Raw genomic sequence first — 13162 nt, forward strand, 5'->3', positions numbered from 1 at the left:
CTTAAAAATGTACAATTAGACCATTAAACATTATAAAATATGTCACATTTTTCAAAAAATTTCCCTTAAACTTTGATCATATTAATTACACGATATGTGCTACGATGAAAGATTAAAATGTTTTCAACTTAAGCTATATTAAAAGAAATCATAAAGTTACTCTAATTACACAAAATTTGTTTGTTTGGTTGTATAATTACACACTTTTTAAGTTCAATCACTTAATTATATAAAATTAATAAGTCCAGTGACATATTTGACACTTATTCTAAACTTCTTTAAATGTAAAAAAGGCTCGCGTCTTTTTTTCTACACTCGAATAATTAAATTATGTTATATTGGTTTTCAAAAAAAAAATTATGTTATATTTATAGGATACTAATTAAATTGTGTATTATTTAATACTCCGTATGACATTTACATGGTATACAACTATACATCCCTTTTTTTTCCGTTAAGTTTTTGAGAGTGGATTAGATAGAGACTGCACCTTCTTCTTCTATTGCTGTAGCGGAGATGAGAATGATGACTCTTTTCTTCTTTCTTCTTCCTCCCCCTCCCTCTCATCCTGCTTTACTATTCCTCTTCTTAGGATCCCAAAAAACACTCATCAAACCTTTTCTCTTACCTCTGTAAAGACTGTAAATACAACTTTGTTACTCTGTTTTTTTCTTTGTTTTTTTTTTTTTTTTTTTTTTGCTTTGCCTGTTCATGTGCTTGTTTGTTTACCTTTTCCCTACACTCTTCAAATTATTCTGCTGTGTTGTAGAGTTGATTACACCCCCCCACCCCCCACTGCCACCACGAGCTTACCCCACTCCCTCTTTTGACCTACTCCTTGCTTTTTCAGCCTCAATTCTAGGGTTTCCTTTTTCCCTTGTGGTTTTCCTGTCCTGTTTTCCTTTTTCTCCTTCTATTTTTCTTGATCCTCGTGCTTCTGTCTTTCCCTGTTCGAATTCTTGATTTATTTCTTGAGAAATTTTTATGGGCTTTACCATTCCAGATCATTTCTAGGGGGGGTTTTTTGTTTGGTGTTAATATGGGGGGGTTGGACTTTTCATTGGATCAAAAACTTTAGTATCACTTCAAATTAATACCCTTTTCTTCTCTGAATCTTCTCTTGCTTTCTCTCTCTCTCTCTCTCTGTATATATCTTGTGCCTGTAGCTAAAAGCCCGGCGGTGGTGATGGCGTACCAGCATCAACATCATCAGCAGCAGCCACCGGTTCCGGGTTCGGGTTCCACCTCCGCCGGCGGCGGCGGCGGCGGATTTCACCACTTAAATTTCCCCTTTGGGGACACCACTTTCACTAAGGTGTTTGTTGGAGGACTGGCCTGGGAAACTCAGAGCGAAACCATGAAACGATACTTTGAGCAGTTCGGTGATATCCTCGAAGCTGTTGTCATCACTGATAAGAATACTGGCCGATCCAAAGGCTACGGCTTTGTGAGTCTTCCATTCTTCTTCTCAGCCTTTTTCTTCTTCAAAGTTTTAATCTTTATGTTATCTTTTGAGGATCTAATGGAATAACTTGCTCTTGGAATCTTGTTAAATGTGTATTAATCCGTTCTAAATTTACTTTTAAGAAAAAAAGAAGTAAAGGTTACTTGGTTTTTCACTGTACAATGTCCATTTTCTTGTGGGTACATTCATTCAATCATAATATGGCTTTAGGAGGAAGTATTGTGGAGTTGTGAATGGGTACGATAATTGAATGACATAGTTTCCAAATGGTATTTGTATGGAGGGTTTAGGTGACCTTCCGGGACCCCGAGTCAGCTAGGAAAGCATGTGCTGATCCAACTCCAATTATTGATGGGAGGCGGGCAAATTGTAATTTGGCTTCTCTAGGACGACCCCGCCCTGCTCTGCCTTTTGGTAAGATTCCTCGCTTCTGCTACACGCTCTATCACTAAATTAGGCATCACTGTTTTTTTCTCGTATCAAAGACTCGAAAATCCATAGCATAGTCTATTGTTGTAAGTTTTAGTAATTTAGTATTTACCGGGAGAATAATCAAACGAATTGGATTTCACAATACATATTGATTCCAATCTCTCGTGTTAACTAACATGCTTCCTATTGACAATGACAATAGGATTGTATAGTTTTCTTATGTACTCTTGTTTATGCATAACTCCTTGTTGGACCGTATTGTTTTTGCATGCTTGGGAAGATTGTTTGTGACTAAGATGGGGGCAATCGAATCGTTGCTAACTTTTGTATATGAATAGAAGATTCTTTATCCTACTTTGGCTCGTGTGTTTCTTTTGCCCGACTTTTTTGATCTATTGTGAGTTATAACTTATTTTGTCTGTGTGTTTTTACCCTTATCCTCACTTAAGGACGTGTAAGGATACCCGCTCCTTATCCTGGAAGCCTTCCAGCAACACGGGGGGCATATGTTGGAAACTTTAGCCACCAGCAAGCTGTGCCTTATGGCTACCAACAAGGCGTTATATATTCTCCTTACGGGTAAGCTATTGTGCATGATGTATGCAATTTTCCTAGTCATATTTAGGACGTGTTATTCAATAGTCTTATTAAGCACCAACCCGATTAACCTTAATTGAATTTTTAAGATTTGTTACTGCATGAGTTTTCTCGAGTGATGACCGACAAAAAAAACTGTTGCTTTAGAGCACCACGGGGTGTTCCGGGTCTTTCTCTGGACGTCTTACAGTCCAGGTCCACCCGACTAATCCCCCCTCGCTCCGAGGGGCACAGGAGCTGGCCCAAGGGGAATCGTCACTTGTGGGAATCAGACCCGGGGTAACCCGAAATTCTTCCCCACAAAGAGAGCTCATTTGCTACTTGAGCTACCCCATTGGGTTAGCCTTAAGACCTTCTTGATAACCTATGTGCTAGAATATTTCCTCTAATTGAATATAGAGGATAATATACATGCTTGAATCATATTCAAACTATTTATTGCGACACCTTAACCTTTGAAGATGTTATTACCTCGATATTATTAATGCAGGTACACAACATATGGCGGAGATTATATTTATCCTCAGGTCAGCAGCACTGCACATAAGTGTTATAAGTTCTGGTTTCTTCTTAGGATTACAACGTATTTTTGAATCTTACCTTTTTCTGACAATATTTGTCTCAGGGCGTTTACAATGCTTATGGAGGTCAGCAGTACGTTCCGATATATGTACCCGGAGCTGTTAACACACCCGTGTTCCCTTACAACCAGCTCGGCCAGGCTGTTCCGGGAAGTCAAAGTTATACACCGTTACATGGTTACGCAATGCCTGGCCACCAGGTCGTGCAGTTTGGTGCACCCAATGTCAGTCCAGTAACGAATTCTTCCCTTCCAACTATTCAAGCACCGTATCCTACAGGTAGAAATGTAGAATCTCTTTATATGAACGTTGTTATGTTGGTGTCCAATTATTTCCCGCATTTGATCAAGATGTCCCGAAAAACAAAAAACTTCCACTTGAACCAGCTTGGTTGGCGTGAGTGGCTGTGCACTCTCGTCCCTTAAGAGAGGTCGGGAGTTCGGACCGCCTCTTGTCTGGAAAAACCAATCTGGCCAGCACTTTGCCCCTGAATTGGGCCGACCCGGTGCGAACGGGGATTAGTCTGAGTATGGTATGGGCTTAAAAGTGCCTCCTACAGTTAGGGTCTGCTCAGGACACCTCGTGGTCTGACCAAAATAAATAAATTGATGATTTACAATTTGTAAGTATCTAACATGAGGGAATTATTTTTGGTAATGTTAGGTGTTGCGATGCCTGTTGCGCCTCAACCGCAGTTTTTACTACCTACTCATTCTCCTCAATTCATGCAAGGTAGCGGCTCTGACCAAAACGCTGGGTGAGAGGATTGATCAAGGTGATTGATAATATTTATACAAGTCGCCGTTTTCCTTACCCCAAATGATATTTTCCAATAATTTATTTTTCTACGGGTTTTGAAGGTACTCCTAGACTGCAGCAGGACTAAGAACAGCAGTACTGCTACTCGAGTGGCGGGCTTCAAATCTAGCCTTGCAAGTTGTTCGCTTTGCATTTTAGAGGTACACAATTTGCTTCATTGTGGCGTTTTCCTCCCTGTTAAGAGTCACATTGATAAAATAAGTTTAAGATATATGGGTTTATAAGGTCAAAGGGTTAGACTAGCTATTTGGTTGGATTCAATCTTTTAGTGTGATTTGGCCCATGTGCATTATAGCCCAGTTGAGTGACCATGGGAACGACTATGAATTATAAAATTATGAAATTTAGTATTGATTATGTTTGTAATGCAGGTCATACATAGTCGTCGCACACTCACCAAAGAGCTCAATATCTGAATCGCTCCCGATGGTTACCGAAGGTGCAGATGGAACCTTTCGTTTAAGATCATTACATCGTCGTGTATCTAGACCTTGGCGTTCTGGCTGTCTCGGGGATAGACGGGCAGAATCTCGTGCATGCTGCATTGAGGGAACGCTGGAATCGGTTTCTGGCGCGCTCTCTATAATGTCGTCAGTCGTCACATTGTAAAAATGTGTAATTAGAATCAACATATGATTCTTCTGTCTTATGTGGGCAAACCTCAAACCTCAAACCTCCCAGATTCAGGTTGCTGGGTGTCTGTATTAGTTGCATCCATCCTGCATTGTATTTCAGAATTCACACATTTTGGATTCTTGAATTGGGCATAACAATAATCTCAGACTTCTTTCTTATTCAACATTTCTTCTACTTTTAACCATTTTACAGAGCTGATCTTCACAGTATGAAAAGAGGCTCATCATTTTGGTGTTTAGTTTTATTTTTATTTATTTATTTTTTTTTTCATTAACTAGTTGTAGTACAGCATTGTGTGACTAAATTAATGCCCAATGTAAAAATTAAAATAAGTAAATAATTAATATAGTGTCTGTATATGAAAATTAATCAATATAAAATAGAATTGATTATTTTCAATATAATTATAAATAAATATTTCCAATTTGTAATAAGAAGTAACAGAAAAGAGGAGTTTTATTTTAGATAGTTAGAAGGGAAAGTAAAAATTATGACCTAACAATTACTCTGTATATATTAAATTAAATAGTCTTTTGGGAAAATAACACTTTTTCCCCTTATGTTATATACTTATAGCACTTTTTCCCCCTGAATTATTTAAGTGACTATTTTTCCCCCTGAAATGTTAAATGGACATTTTTACCCTTAAAATATTTTATTTATTTTTCTTCTCCAACAAATTATGACCACGATTCGGTTCAAACCGAACAGACACTATAGCAACTAAATTGAAATAAGTCAATTACAATTTAGAATCGAAACCTGATATTTAGAGTTTATTAAAATCACGAACCGGAACGGCAGGTTCATGTTCCGAACTTAAAAAAAATACATTTATTGTTGAATTTAGACTATTTAAAAAATAAAAAATAAATAAAAATTTTAAAATAAAGACGGTTCAAAATCGCGAACCGGACCTGAAACGTCGATTCACGGTTCAGGATCCAATTTTTTCGATTCATAATTTTAATAAATTGAAATCCAAATATTGGGTTCTGGATCTGAGTCATAACCGGAAATTTTCAATTCGATTTCTATAGTGTCCGATTCAGTTCAAATCGAATTGTGATCATCCCTACGTATAAGCAATAATTTGTTGGAGAAGAAAAATAAATAAAATGTTTTCTTTAAGGGTAGAAATGTCAATTTTATATATCAGGGGGAGAAACTGCCACTTTTAAAATAATTGAGGTGGCTAATGTGCTTACATGAACAACTCAGGGGGAAAATGTGCTATAACCATATAATTCAAGGGGAAAAAGTGCCATTTTCCCTAGTCTTTTTAAATATAATTTTGATTATCACTGATGACTCAATAAAATGACACTTTTTCCCCTTGTGTTATATGCTTATAGCACTTTTTCCCCCTGAGTTATTCATGCATTCACATTTGTCCCCTCAATTATTATAGAAGTGGTGGTTTTTCCCCCTGATAATATTAAATGGACATTTCTACCCTTAAAACAAATATTTTATTTTTTTCTCTTCTTCACCAAATTATTACTTATACGTAGGGATGACCACGGTTCGGTTCGAACTGAACCAAACACTATAGCAATCAAATTAAAAAATTTCGATTATGATTCATAACATAACCCAATATTTGGGTTTCCGTTTATTAAAATCGTGAACTGGAAAAAAATGGATCCTGAACCGTGAACCGGAGGTTCAAATCGGAACAACTACTAGCAATAGCTTAAATTAGAATTATAATATTTGCAAATAGTGTATATTTTTTCCCGCATTTATATTGACTCTCACATATAAGTATATATAATCGCGATTTGAGTTTTATTTTGAACCGTCGGTTCACGATTTTGGATCCAATTTGAACGGTTGGTTCAAACTTTCTTTTAAAATTTTATTTTTTTTTATTTTTAAAATATTTTGAATTTAACACTTAATGTATTTTATTTTTTCAAATCGTGGTTATAATTTGTTGGAGAAGAAAAATAAATGAAATATTTATTTTAAGGGTAAATATGTCCATTTAATATATCAGGGGGAAAAACTGCCACTTAAATAATTTAGGGGGAAAAAGTGCTATAAGTATATAACAAAGGGGGAAAAAGTGTCATTTTCCCTTTTTTATTTTTTTATTTTGGTGTAAAAAATAACATGCATATAAATTTATAATAGATTTACTGATGTTGTTGATGTAATTAAAGTGATGCAATGAAGTTAGTATTCTTTGAGTATATGATTGAAATTTCAATTGCAGTTATATGTAAACTTTTTATTTTGAAAATCTCATTGATATTTTAAAATACTAATTTTTTTCTTTATAAAATTGATTCAATAATAATTTTTTCATTTAAATTTGTAATAAAATGTATATTCTAATTGAAGCAATATAATTCTAGAATACAAAATTAAAATATGCGCTACAATCAATAAGATCTGGTTTAAGCAAATAGAACATAATGCATTCTTAAGATAATTCTAATACGACATTAATTTTTAGGGTAATGATTAAAAATATAATATCTTTCACCTTTCTTGATGGCTAAAAGAAAAAATAAAATTAAGTGAATATTATTATATTTTAATTTTAATTATTACCACAAAAGATAAAAGAATAATAAAAAAGTAAAAAAAAAAAAAAAGAAGTTTCATGAGTTCTTTTTATGTTGTACACTAATTTGATTGTTATAATAATAATAATAATAATAATAATAATAATAATAATAATAATAATAATAATAATAATAATAATAATAATAATATTATTATTATTATTATTATTATTATTATTATTATTATTATTATTATTATTATTATTATTATTATTATTATTATTATGTTATAAAATATATTGTAAAAAGTCAAGTCAATATAATAATAATAATACGGAGTAATAATTAATAAATGAAGAAATATTTCATTGTTAAAGTTTGTAAATAAGGGTAAAAACTAAAAGGAAAAGTGAGTAAATTTGAAAATATCTTATCATTGTACAAGAAATTAAAAGAAAAGTCACTATTTTAGGACTGAGAATCAAATTTGGAACCTTGTGATTATCAAGCAAACAATTTAACTAATTTTATACTAAAGCAGACCATGGTTCAAAAATTATGTGTCTGCAATTATCATATTATATGTCTTTAATTTAATAAATTATGTGTCTGTAAATAAATTGAAAACACTTAATAAGCTAAGTACATACATAATATATTAACTGCATATTATATACATATAGTTAAAATATTATATGTCTTCAATTTATTCACATACACATAATATGTTAGTTCAAACATAATTTGAGTATCATTTTGAATCATGGTTCACAATGCAATGTGGACCATAATTCACGGTATTATTTGTTACAATTTGACCAACTTGGTCAGGATGGCCCAAACTTTTAACAGTTTATTAGTTTAACAATGACACTAAATTGTTACAATTCAAGTCTATTACCAAAGATACATAACACTTTTATCCTCAAGCCTTTTCCTTCCCTTTATGTATACTAAAACAAGATGAAGAGAAAGAGAAATATAATAATAAATGAAAAATAAAAAAAAAAAATTCCCCTTTCCTCTATGCTACCCCAAGGCCCCCCTACACTCCGACCCAATGGAGCATTTGAGATGATGTAAATTACGGTGACTTAACAACTCAACAGACATGACGAAATGTTAGTGTGCACACCCCTACATTGCCGCGAGTTTTGAACATTGGTCTCTTCTCCCAAATATTACCTACTGAAATATTGAGTTAAGTCAATGCGGGTGAAAATATTTTTTTTTTTTTCTTTTAGTTTGGTGGCAGATGCCTTTCCCTGCAGTAAAAATGCATGGGATTCCTTACCTTGTGTTAGTTGTTGCAATGCATAGTTTTCAAACTATTCTAAAAATGATCATTGTTGGAATATTAGTTAGTTTGCCAATTGATGGAGGTAGATGAGAATTTAGAGTGCAAGAATTTATTCTGCATTATTGACATTATTATATATGACTTGTACTTATAGAAATATATAAACAATAATATGTTTGAGTTTAGAATACATGCACTAGTGGCAAGTCATTCCGATTGGATCGGAGAGTGCACTTAATTGTGTATATTATATACTATTTTCCTCTTCTAGTATCTCTCTATTCTCAGTTTTTCGTTGAGAGGCTGAGAAGATGAGAACTATCTAGATTCCATATGAATTCAACTCCTAATAGTGAAAACTTAGACCACTCAGAATTAAAAAAAAAAAATGTTACTATTGCTTTTGTGCAATTGAGTCATTAAACTTAAAAAATGTGCAATTAAACCATTAAACAGGTAAAATATGTGCAATTGAGACATTTTTCTACTTTTTCCTGGTTTAAACTTATATATAGAAATTCCTGGTTACCACATATATCTGTATTCGGATCAAACATAGTATCTACTACACTATTGCAAATTTTGCTGTGAAAACGTGTTCACCATGCGCATGGTGAACACAGGGGTAGATCCATAATTTCTATGCTATGGATTCATAATTTTGTTTTTATTTGTTGTTAACGACGTTTCTCTCTTCGCAATCACATTATTTCGTCTTCGCAGTACAAATATTATGAATCTACAGTACAAAAATTATGAATCTACAGTATAGAAATTTTGAATCTACAAATTATGAATCTACAGTATAGATGCATGTTATGAATCTACAGTATAGAAATTATGAATCTACACTATTAATGTTGATTTTTTTTTTTTTGAAAGAAATGTTTAATACAATGAAGAATAGAAGATAACCAAATAGATAAACCAGTTTGAGAATCACTCGCTTGAGCTAAGGAATGGGCCAACAAATTCGCTAATAGACGCACAAAGTAAAAGAACACTGAATCAAAGTGCCTGACTAGAGGTATTTCATGAAACAACAAAAGAGTGATTAATTGGTTTATAATCCAATCCAATGTTATGCATGAGTACATATATAGGATATTATATTAATAAATGAAACTTATAGCAGCAAATGTATGTTTAAGAAACAAATGTGAAGTAGTACTGAAAACAGAAAACAGAAAACAGAAAACAGGCTAGGCATGTGGGCCACAAGATCATTTCTTCTTGTTCTTGGTAGGATAGGAAGCCATTTTATAAATGCCACAAATGCCTTCAGATTTGCCAGTGTTTCTCTTCATCCTGATGAATCCCTTTTCTCCCCATTTTGGTCCCCATGAATTCTTCACAATGATATAATCCATTCCCTTTGTAGATCCATACCCCACTGCTGCAACTCCATGATCAAGCTCAGTTCCACAATGCCCATCAAACACACCCTACATTATATGATAAAACATACGTCATAAGTTTGTACTGAAAAATCTGTTCTGTTTCAACTAAAAGGCTAAACTGATAGATAATTCCTTACCCCACTGTAAAATTGGAAATCGCGACCCGATGCCTCAATGGCTACACTGAGAGGCTGGTTTGCCAGTGCTTTCAGGAGCGACTGCTCGTCGTTTTTGGGCACGTCGCGATAGCCATCAATGGTCACACTCTCTGATTCACCCTGGATACATAAATATGAACTCTTAGTATGCATTCACAATATAATGTACGAATTAGGGTAATCGTACTCCAGTCAAATTGGCCAAACTGTTAATTTGATAACCACAAGGTTACAAGTTCGACTCTAGTTAGGAAAAGTCCTAGTGAATTGATCCTTTACCAGTTAAGATCAAGTTTATTCAGTACACACTCTTAGATAATGACTCACCCTCTTTTCGTCGCAGGTGCCTTCCTCCATTAAATAAGGATAGTCATCCTCCTTGTGAAGTCCACCATTGGAGATGATGAACTGAAAGGCGTAATCCATAAGACCTCCATTGCACCCATTGTTGAAGGTTGTGTCACAGTCGATTAACTCTTGCTCAGACAAAGACGTTAAGTTCCCCGTCACTATCTGGTTTATGCCCTCCACTGCTGCTACCGTTGAAAACGCCCAGCAACTCCCTGCAACCAACACAACAATCAAATCACATTCCAACTCAAATAATATACCCCAATCTCTCTGTCCCATTTTACCTGTCTATTATAATTCGTTCGTATTTAATACCACTTTTAATGTAGTTTCTAATACAAATAACTTCATCAAATCTCTTTAATCGAACCAGACACATATATACATACCGCATGAACCTTGGTTCTTGACAGGAGTGACAGCTCCTTTCTTCCTCCAGTCAACAGATTTTGGAAGCTCAACGAAATCTCTGTAAGTGAATTCTTCTTCATCAGTACTACTGGACTTATCTCTCTTCTCACCACTAGCCTTATTCAATCCCAAATACTTTTGCTTGAACTCTTCATGGCTCAAATCCGCAAACTCGTTGAGACCAAGCCAGTAGTTCTTAACGTTCTTGTTCCTCTCATTGATGTGCTCCAAGTTTTCCTTAAAAATCTCGAACCTGTGCAGCTTCTCTTCGATGCTCTCGTATATTTTCCCGTGCCTTTCGACCCAGGATTCGAAGAGGTTGATGAGCTTGTCAATGCAGGTTAAGTCATCAGGCTTGTAGCCTACAATGGAGAACTCATTGGCAAAAGTTGAAGCAGCAAAGAGGGAGAGGGAAAGCAATGCCAGAAGGGAGAAGTTTGAGTAGCAGAAAGCCATTATTTGATTGTGTAAGAGAAGAGAATTGAATGGTTAATGGATGGATGGAAGGAGATGAGAGGGGGGAGATATATATAGGAATTGAAGATGATGGATTGAGGTTGCTTTAAAGTTAAGGTATAAATGGTGTTGTGTAATAGTGTGTGAATATTAAGGATACTGTGACTTTAAGATTGGTGGTATTATATTTTAGGGTGGATTGAAGTGAAAGCATGTTTTGCTATACATTTTGGATGTGTGCATTGGACAGTAGTTCAGAACTCGTGCCTAAATATATGATTTGTGGTGATGGCCGGCCTGCTGTTCAATATCCTAGATATACTTAGGTAATCTCAATTTCGCTTTTCTTTGGGAGTCGTGCAATTAATCCACCTACCAATCAGATTCTAGTTTTTACGCACATAAGAGATCTAACTCACACATTTCATCAACATGAGTCTTTTTCTCATTCATATTTTCGGTAGGATTTGAGCCTAGCGGCCTTCTGTTGTGACATCAAGTCAGACGACAAACCACTACGCTAATTCTACCATATTTTAAAAGTAGAGTAGACATGTTAAAACGTACAATACTAGCCTATTACCAGTAATTTCTTTCTTACTACCCAAATAATAGAATATTATATATAAAATCAGACTAATGTGATCCATCTATCCTAGGAGGATCAATGGTGGAAAATAAGAGAAGAAAATGGGATATCAATTTCATAAATATTACAAACTTCATCAAATTGACCGCACTTTTTTTTTTTTTAAAGAATTCTTATTTTTTAGTCTTTCATCAATATAATCATCATTTTGGATTAAGGAATCACATTAGTTAACAAGTTCTCACCAAAAAAAAAAAAAAAAATTCTCAATTGGAACCTGATAAAATATAATTTTATTCTTTTTCCGTAAAATTTAAATTCCATTTTGTCATTTTTTTAATGACCCAAAAGGATGGCTAGTACTTCTAAAATTTGTTGACTCATAAGTGGTCAAAGTATAGTTGTTATACCAGGTAAATTTGAGTCCAAAATACATAATTTATATAATGAATATTCAAAATTTATATATTAAACGTTCAGAGTTTTTATAAAATTATGAACATTTAATATGTAAAGTGTGTATTTTGGACCGGGTCCACATTGAATTCACATAAGGTCCAATTCAATAGTTTCGAACCAATATTTTAAAACTTGTAGCTTTAAATTAGTTCTTTCATTTGGTTTTTGAACCAATCGTTATGCGTTGGACCCGTGTCCAGCATGCTTGCTGGACACGGGTAACAGTGCCGTTAGGCACTGTTATTTTCTTTTTTATTCTTTTTATTTTTTTATTTTTTAATTTCAGACGCTTCGTTATAGGAGTATATATTCATAATTTTATTACTATATTATTAATAACTGTACATTCATAACTCCATAACTGTACGTTCATAACTCTATAACTGTACATTCATAACTCCATAACTGTACATTCATAACTCCATAACTGTACATTCATAACTCTATCATTGTACATTCATAATTTTCGAAGCTCTATGTTCACAATTTTAGAGCTCTATGTTCATAATTTTATCACTATATGTTCATAATTGTAAGTTCATAATGTTAGAGCTCTTTGTTCATAATTCGATCAATAACTGTACATTCATAATTCCGTAACTGTAGATTCATAATCTCATAACTGTAGATTCATAACTCCATAACTGTAGATTCATAACTCCATAACTGTACATTCATAATCTTCGAAGCTCTATATTCACAATTTTAAAGCTCCATGGTCATAATTTTATCACTATATATGTTCATAATTGTAAGTTCATAATGTTAGAGCTCTGTGTTCATAATTTCATAATTGCATAACTGTACATTCATAACGGCATAACTATACATTCATAATCCAAAAAAAAAAAAAAAAAATAACGCCGTTAACGGCAAAACGCGCGCGATTTTTTTTTTTGAAAAACGACGTCGTTTTTGGCCCGTGTCCACAATTCACTGTGGACACGGGTCCAGGGCATAATTTGCCTTTTTGAACCAGAAAGGCAGAAACT

The 13162-nt window shown here is 33.9% G+C and overlaps 2 protein-coding genes across 2 annotated transcripts; one reads left to right on the plus strand and one right to left on the minus strand.

The window, feature by feature from the left end:
- The first annotated feature begins 455 nt into the window (after positions 1–455).
- On the plus strand, positions 456–4714 carry LOC109181964 (RNA-binding protein 38). The gene is made up of 8 exons (XM_019331951.1): positions 456–1447; positions 1756–1879; positions 2347–2476; positions 2985–3021; positions 3120–3354; positions 3739–3850; positions 3936–4034; positions 4266–4714. The coding sequence occupies exons 1-6, from the start codon at positions 1187–1189 to the stop codon at positions 3834–3836; spliced, it is 885 nt and encodes a 294-aa protein (XP_019187496.1). The 5' UTR covers positions 456–1186; the 3' UTR covers positions 3837–3850; positions 3936–4034; positions 4266–4714.
- Positions 4715–9374: 4660 nt separating this feature from the next.
- On the minus strand, positions 9375–11160 carry LOC109181963 (cysteine protease XCP1-like). Its single transcript, XM_019331949.1, has 4 exons — positions 10645–11160; positions 10232–10467; positions 9884–10024; positions 9375–9791 (listed from the first exon to the last, which is right to left on the minus strand). Exons 1-4 carry the CDS (start codon positions 11120–11122, stop codon positions 9570–9572), a joined length of 1077 nt encoding a protein of 358 aa, XP_019187494.1. The 5' UTR covers positions 11123–11160; the 3' UTR covers positions 9375–9569.
- Positions 11161–13162: the final 2002 nt, after the last annotated feature.

The sequence above is a fragment of the Ipomoea nil genome, unplaced genomic scaffold (genome assembly GCF_001879475.1).
Source record: "Ipomoea nil cultivar Tokyo-kokei standard unplaced genomic scaffold, Asagao_1.1 scaffold1043, whole genome shotgun sequence".
Taxonomy (NCBI): Eukaryota; Viridiplantae; Streptophyta; class Magnoliopsida; order Solanales; family Convolvulaceae; genus Ipomoea; species Ipomoea nil.